Genomic DNA, 8,318 nt, shown 5'->3' on the forward strand with positions numbered 1-8,318 from the left:
AAGTGGGTACTTGCCATTCTATTTGATGTTTGGGAGAGACCTGTGACTCCCAGTTGAGCGACTGGTGGACCTGGACAATGTTTAAAGTCAAGAGCAAACTGCCCAGGTCACCAGACACCACACAGAGCTCAGAAATGCACACCAAAGAGCAGCAGAGAGACTGATGAAGAAGTTAGAGCTATGTAAGCTGTAATATGACAACAACAGCAGAACCAAACCATTACGCTTACAGGTTGGACAGCTAGTACTCGTCAGAGACCGATGAAGATGAGGAAGGAACAAGATACAGGACTGATGGAACTATAGAGTGCATAAAGGAGTTCAGCAGTTGAACAATGGGGCCTAAGAGATTGAGCCAGCTGGTGGACAAGGTAGCACCAAGGTGGTAAATTGAGCTGAATTACAGGTGTGCTCCTTATCTTTATTGCAGAGTACACCTGCAAGACCAAGGAGACAGTAAGTTCTTCCAACTCAACATGCAGACCCTTCTGATGAAGACAGTCAACCAGGGCTTGCCATTGAATTTATGCTGGCACCACTCATTGGAGCAGAACCTCAAGTTCCAGGCAATGCCACAAGCATAGACAAACACTCTAGTGTGAGCACAGCTGATGAATCGGAGACTGATGACAGGCTACCTGTGGGACCTGTTAGGCCTTCTATGAGAACAACAGCTGGACATTACAGTAAGTGTTACTGATTACCAACATCTGTGATAGGGAGTTAGCTAGTAGTGTTTAGCTGACAAGAGTTATGACAAGCAAAATGAAGGGGGGGGGGAGGGAATAGTGTGACAGTCGCTAGAGAGATAGTAATTTCTCAGAGTAACTACATATATGGGAGCATGTAGTTTTTACTATTTTGTTTTGTAATAAGGAATTTTCTGTTATGATTTAGCAAGCTTATGATATCACTTAGGGATGCCTTTACAGTTACACGTGTAAGTTTGAATGTGGTTTCACAACACCCACGAATCTGGTTTCACAGAGGCCCCTAATGTGGTTTCACAGCACTTTTGAATGTCCTCAGTTTAATCCCCCTTGTTCCCTACCAGCTCGACCACTGCATCCTGTTACACATTCAACTCACTATCTCAAAGGTCTAAAGTACACTGTTCCAATCCTGCCATCCTGCTGCTATTGTTCATTCCAGGCTGCCATCTCACTGTAGTGAACATTTTCATTTCAATCCTGCTGGGTTGACTCCAAGTTACTCTTGTTCATTGCCAACTGATGGACAAGTTATAGCTCTTGCAACATTGATAATGCACTCTCATTGTGCAGAAAAGCAGAGAATCGCTTGACGCATATTTAGCTGGCTTAAAAGAACAATTATTCCAAAACTCTAGAAAAGCTATCCTGTCACACAGATAAAATTCTTCAGCTAAGTACACAAAATGGCCTATTAAGGATATATCAATATCAGCTAATCAATTGAAAAAAAGATGCCTCTTCTTACCAAGTTGCCGTAGATTTGGCAACATGTGGACAAGGAACAGACGGTAATCAGGTTCATTTTTGGTGACTGGGTTCAACCGCAGATCTAAGTCCTTTGAAATAAGGGAAAACAAGATTTAGGTGTGGATATTAGATCATGAGCAGACATCTTATGTAGCAGACATTTCTTTCTTTATCTAGGATGGTTAGGCACAAAATGATCTGCTTAAGAGACATATTTTCTTTTTAAAGTATGATGCAACCCAAAGGTACTGCATTATTTGATGAGCAAACCTTGATAAAATTTGCTAGTGAGCCAAAACTGTGTGAAGTTAACAAGACCACACTGACAGTGGTGAATGTTAAATAAACACAGCTGTAAGAAACACAAGAAGATTAACAGGTATTTAGTGCAGTTTAACCAACGGTTTTTACTGCAAATACAATGCCCATTGAAATAACAAAAATGACCCTTGCACAATAGAGAAACAATCAGCTAGCTTATACATAGTAATTAGGCAGACACGTATAGTGTTAGATGCATCGGGTTTGTCTGTCAAGATGTTTGGTCTTTGGTGTTTAGTCTTAGACTTGTTGTCTACAAGTTTAACCGCATTGGTCCCCTCATCTTTGAGCTAGACTGTAATTACAATATAATATATTTAAAATCACAGAATTGTTGGTGGTAAAATGCTACACTCACTATGCTGGATTATACAGCATTCAGTAAAAATTTTTTCAACTCAGTACACATGTTATTGAACCTTTATGCCCAAGCATCATTATCAATCCATCTTCTGCATACTCCTCTTTATACTTTTCCTTTTGGTAAAGACAAGGAGCATTTGTTTGACAATCAAAGCATCTTGAGTTGGCAAACATTTCCTTTATTCATGAATGATTCAGCAGTATTACTGTATAATAAAGAGAAATTAAATGCAAAGGGATTTATCTAAGAAATTTTCTCAGAAATTATCTCATTCCATTTCTTTGTCTAACAATAGCGGGTCCAATGCATTAATAAGCCATTTTATAGTTGTGTATTTAGTTGCCAAGCCTTTGATTTGGAGTGAGGCTGAAGGTGACCTTGTTGTGATAGAGACCAGTATCTAGTTAGCATGATAACAAAGTAATTTGCATTTGAAAAGCAGCAAGGTTTGTATCATAACAAGGTCACCCTTAGCCTCATTCCTGTTCAAAGGCTTGGCAACCAAGTGCTCAGCTGTAAAATGGACTATTGCCACAACTGCACACTAAATATTGCAACATCAGTTTTATTTACCTTTAGATTTGTCAAATTCCTTAACCCATGTAAATCCTTCAAAGTTGAAATGTTATTATAGTATCTGTTATTGATTTATGTTAAGATTACAACATCAAAAACAATTATTATCATAATATAATGGTGTAATGGTAATGATCAAAGATCAATGAAATGTGAGTGATTTATATGTTCTCAACATTGAAAGAAATAGGAAATTTTTGTTTCAATTTTATAATCTGAGGTAATTAAATTTAATAAAATAAAAACTTTTTGCCTCAGGCTCAGTGAATATCAAAGCCTGAAAAAAAACTGATATCCATAATGAATTCAGAAGAAATGACTCAATAAGAATTCATTCTTCTTTTTTTAATGCATCAAGTTTGAACTGGGGAATGAGTTTCCCAAATTGCTGTGGATAAATTGTTGTAATTTTCAAACATGGAAAGTACATTTGAAAGTACATTTTAACCTTCATTCCATTTTAACTACTTGTTTTTTGTGTTTGTCTTAATTATTAAACAACTTGTCTATATGACCTTTGACTTGCTTTTCCCCACAAATTATTAAAGGAAAATTGAGCACTACATTAACAATACTCTTCTATATGTATTGTATTTAGTTCTATGGAGTTCATCATCAATGCTTATCCTTGAGTTTTTTATGTGACACTCAGTCCTTTTCAGTTATGAACAGTAATTTCAAATATTCTTTTAGTTGTGAAGTTTTGCAGAAAAACGTTTCATGCAAACTGGGACTCAATGTCTGTATAGATTAATTTTAAGTAGTACATATCTTTGAACAGTAATTGTTTTGAACATGTATTCTCATTTACTTGGTGGGGGTAGTTACTTAAAATAGTTTACATTCAAAGATCTGAGTGGGAGTCATTGTGATATGAAAGGGATGAGTTGTTTGTTGGGTGAATATTTTAAGTCTAGTTTGTTATGACATCTTGGTTGTTTTTCCAGTATTTTCTTATATGGAAGAGTCAAATAGCAGAAGTATACTACAGTCCTGAAAATCTCTACAGTAATCCAGTTAACTGTCTTGCTGAAAACATGAGGAAGGATACAGGTTAAGTGACTCCAGTGTTTGTTGATTCTCCAGACCCTGTTATTCACAAAACAAGAAGGGAATAAAATTTTTTAACAGTATAACCCTGAGAATAGGAAATCATTACTGATGAAAGTGAATTATAACTGACTCCAAGCTCAAGTTTTATAAATTTATAATTGAAGGCACTAGACAGGAATGTCGAAACGTTGGATCTATGAATTGTAACTTCTTCAGTTACATTCATTAAATCTGCAAACCAGAGTAGCATCAAACTATGTCTGATTGTCCACCTGGTTGCCGTGTGAACTTTAAGAAAGAATCAGTTGCATCATATCTCGCTATAATCACCTTGTGTGAGGAGATTATAGCAGGAGAGGTAAATTTCAAAATTTCTGCCTAATGTTTACCAGTGTTTACAAGGAAGTGATGAAGGCTATAAAGAAAACTCAATTCCAAAGAGCACAAAAGGTGCTATAGAGTTTGGAGTAACCCTTTTTAAAAGAAAGATATGAAGTTTTTGCTGATTGAATTAAATGAACCTGTGAAACTCTAGGGGGAAACTGTCTCTTAATCTCAATATGAGTGACCAAAACAATTGAAACAGAATAGTTTCAATATTAAAAGAAATATTTATGACAGAATTTAAAGGCACTCAAGCAATTAAGACAATTATTTGCCTCAGGCTTGGTGAATATTGTAAAATAGTCCCTTGACTTTATCTGGAGTATTATTCACCAAATGAATATTCACCGCACCTTTGGCAAATAATTTTCAACAAAATCAAAAAAATTACCAGTTGTCAAGAACACTACTTTTTATTTTCTTTTCAAATTACCTATAAGACATAACAGCTTCCATTTTTAAAAAGCTAAAGGATTTTGCCAACAAATCATAATTATTACCTCAGTAGTCATAAGAGAATTCCTTGACAGATCTAAGGACTTGAGTCGAGTGAATCCATGAAGAGCTGTACCCAGGGATGAAATCTTCTCATTATATGCACCAGGAAGTGAGAGAGATTTCACATCATCTACACAAGGGATAATATAACAAATTTCCCATAATTTCTAGTAAGGAAGTACTTTGTCTCAATTAACCCAATTAACTCTGACATTGGCAGCTAGTATATTTGCTGATAATGTCTACAGCTGAAATGTTGTCCAGAAAATGAAGGTTAGGCTGAGAAGCAATGCCTTGAGGGCAAAAGTGAAATTTTGAGGATAACCTCCCAGCGAAGGACATCATTAGCCAACATAACAGAAGACAGAAAGTGGTTTAGTTATTTGATAACCTTCCCATTAATTTTTGCATTGCCCATTGAAAGTAACTTTTGTTGACTTTCTCTTCATTTCTGGAGCAGCAATTGAGATCAGCTTTTTAATGTCACTATCGCTGAATTTAACAAAAAGAGCTAGTTTTTCTTCCATGTAAAATAAAAAAGGTGGAAATGAGATAATCCTTGGAATAATATTGATGTTTTTCTCTTTCTCATCACCTCTTTGCTTGACAATGCTGCCGTGAGGGGAAACTTCAAGGACTAATCACTTCTTGGAATCAAAAGGTTTCAAGGGAGTTGGCAAGTCCATTGTAAGCATTTTAATGAGCAGAAATGTTTGGTGTGATTTTAGGAAAAGGGGTTGATTGAGGTAATTAACAGAAACCTCAGTTCTGTCAGAAAACATCTTAAGCTTTTAGATGCATCAATATAAACTTATAAATTCTTGAAGGATTCTCCATACGTCTCTACCCTATAATTACATTTTCAACTTTAAGGTGAAAGGTTAAATACTGTAATTCCTCGAATAGGCGCCCATATCAGTATTTTCTATGACTTAATAAGAGCAAGGATGAAAAGAACTTTCACCAAGAGTCGTATCTGATTGCAAGGAAATGGATTAGAAAACCTCAAGAAGCAATTTACAACGCAGCTCCCGAGCTCCGAAAGTCAAGTTTCGGAAACCCAATGAAGTTGGAGGAAACCTTCATACATTCACATAAAGCTTTGCCAATACAATCCCTAAAACAAAGGCAGTTATTACTACCAAAGATTGACTGACATGATACGGAGGTGATGAATATTAGCTAAGATGAATCTATGAGGTACTGCACCATAACATTCCTGCAACGTACAGAACAAACAAAACATTGACACAACTCCGTTGGAATGCACGAGCAAATCAGGAGAAAACCGTCATTGCTAACGACTTCGCGAAAGATCAAGAGTGGAAAAAGGGGAGAAAACAATTTCATGGAGAAAATGGAGCATCTGTAAAGACATCATACCTAAATGATCATGTTTTAACTTGACACGTTCCCTGATCCACGGTTCCGTAATTCTAAGCGCCATTTTTTGAAAAAACCTCAAGCGAAGCCTTAGTGTAGTTACCAGTTCCTCGGGCGTATGTTGGCGAAGACACGCGCACACAACAAGTGTCACGCAGAACGTGACAATTGGTATACCATGGTCGTGACAAGACGAAAAACATCATTCTCTATTTCTTTACCGAGCTCAAAACTTACATCTCTCTTATCCTAATTACAAAAATGACACTGTCGACACTGCTGATCTTAGCAGTATGCAGGACGCGTTTCATCTGGACTTCGTAATAAACCTCGCTCACAGAAGAGTCTCTGTGGCTCAGTGGTAGAGTATCGGAGCTCTGAGGTTCGATTCCTCATGGAGACTCACACGTTCGTGACATGACGAAAAACACCTTTCTCTACAGAAAAAAGATGTTTTTAAATTAGCTTGCCGAACAGGCGTAATTTTTTCGTGTTTTACAGGCGAACGGAGACAAGCTTCAGGCGAGCGCGATTCACGCGCTTGACTCGCGCCTAGCGCCGCCTCGTGCCTGCCTCCTTTCGATTGCAGAACGCAAAGAAAAAGCGCTTCTCTACAAGCTAATTTTGAGATGACCCAAAAGTTGTCATAACCAAAATTCAACTCAAATTCGAAATGGTTGTGTTTCACAGTCTGCTCATCAGTCCGCTGGTTCCCCCGCACCAACTCCCGCTGTAACGATAGGATTTTTAGTATCGAGTTCTTTCATGCTTACGCTCAAAAAAACACAATATTCCACGTAGAAAACTTAGTTCAGAAAAGCGTAAACGCTACCAGTTCTCCTTTAGTCACCCGTAAGCAGTTGTTATTAGTGTTAAACTGTAACAGCCACCTGTCATGTCCTTTTGTGTAACTGTTATCCACCGGAACTCTTAAAAGTAATTAATATTGTAAAAGACGAAATTCCTACTTAGCCAATAGTGTAGTAGATTACATGATCCTGTAGATTATTCATGGCATTACGTTATCCATGTACGTTAGGCTTAAATAGGACTGTTCGGTAAAGCTTAGAGGTTGGGTGAGTAAGTTAGGAAGAGAAGAACGGGGTTGAACCAGCCCTGGCCAGGTCCGTTCTGGTCAAAATTGTAGTAGAGCTTGCAGAATAAATCTACGTTGGAGCCAACCCTGTTGTCGTTAGTCATTCTCTCAAGGATAGTCAGCAACCGTAATAGATTCCGGTTACCTTCCCGCAGCCAGCGAGTGCCCCCAAGGAAAGCCTTTACCCAGAAGAGTTTTTAAGAGTTGTCCCCGTCCGTCCGTTCATTTGTGAAGGCAAAACCCTGTTTTCACACGCTTTCACAGGAACTTGAAAACAAACAAAAAAATTTTTTTTCCCATTCCTCTGGAGAATCTCAGTTGTTCAACAAACTCACGGTTAAAAACAAAAAAATTCTGTCGAAACCGCAGGAGAACCCAGATCGACAAATTGAAACGATGATCTCTCCAAAACTGACATTATTAACATGACCTATCTCACCAACTTCTCAGACTGAAGGTTCATTTTTGGAAGAGCACTAGATCGTGAAATCGCTTTTTCTTGTGTTCCATTTTTGGGGCTTGTGAGCGGAGCTCAACTACGCTACTATTACCCGCGAGAATTGACCAAAAAGACGCCACTTGCATCACGTCCAACTCAACGTCACACAATCATCCAATTTCAAACAATTTTTATTCCTGTCGCACGTTAGTTGATAATGGCAGCTAATCGCGAGTTTGCCATAACCTGAAGACACAATATTCTCTCGAGCTGATTTATTGATGAAACAAGCAATTAGTTTGAAAACCATTCAAGCAAAGAAAAAGAGCGCCACTTAAAACTTGGAAAGTTTTGTTTCGTTCTTGTTCTTGTATTTCTCTTCATAAGTGTCAGGCTCAAACTTCAGTAATGGGAAGAAATACAACTAATCAAACAAATAAGCAAAAAAAAAAAAATCAGTCAATTATCGAGGTGACTGATGATCAAACCCAAAAGTCTGGCCTCTTTACTCTTTTTTGTCCAAAAAAGAGAAGAGTGACTTCTCGTTCCGAATCATAAACTTCGGGTCACAGTCTTTCTTTTCACTAAACTGGAAGTTTTGAAAGACATCTGACGGTGTTATAACGGATACCTCCATTGGTTTAATATTTTCTGTTAATTGTTAACAACCCAATGACCTGTGGGCCTGAACTTAGGCTTATTTTCTGTTTATCTGTGACAACACTGTTTGATGCAATTGATCGA

The 8,318-nt window shown here is 37.6% G+C and overlaps 1 protein-coding gene across 2 annotated transcripts in view; it reads right to left on the reverse strand.

Moving 5' to 3' along the window:
- The window catches only part of LOC131771796 (centrosomal protein of 72 kDa-like), an 18,128-nt gene extending 12,011 nt beyond the window's left edge, over positions 1 to 6,117 (reverse strand). Inside the window, exons 1-5 of one of the 2 annotated variants that reach the window (XM_059087663.2) lie at positions 6,040 to 6,117; positions 4,659 to 4,786; positions 3,773 to 3,810; positions 2,719 to 2,782; positions 1,459 to 1,549 (exon numbers count right to left, since the gene is read on the reverse strand). In XM_059087663.2, coding sequence (XP_058943646.2) covers positions 1,459 to 1,549; positions 2,719 to 2,782; positions 3,773 to 3,810; positions 4,659 to 4,786; positions 6,040 to 6,103 — 385 coding nt within the window. In that variant the 5' untranslated portion in view covers positions 6,104 to 6,117. Of the gene's footprint in view, positions 1 to 1,458; positions 1,550 to 2,718; positions 2,783 to 3,772; positions 3,811 to 4,658; positions 4,787 to 5,251; positions 6,020 to 6,039 lie in introns of those variants that run through there. The other variant, XM_066163885.1, reaches the window with a different exon arrangement.
- Between the last annotated feature and the right edge of the window lie 2,201 nt (positions 6,118 to 8,318).

The sequence above is a fragment of the Pocillopora verrucosa genome, chromosome 3 (assembly GCF_036669915.1).
Source record: "Pocillopora verrucosa isolate sample1 chromosome 3, ASM3666991v2, whole genome shotgun sequence".
NCBI lineage: Eukaryota > Metazoa > Cnidaria > Anthozoa > Scleractinia > Pocilloporidae > Pocillopora > Pocillopora verrucosa.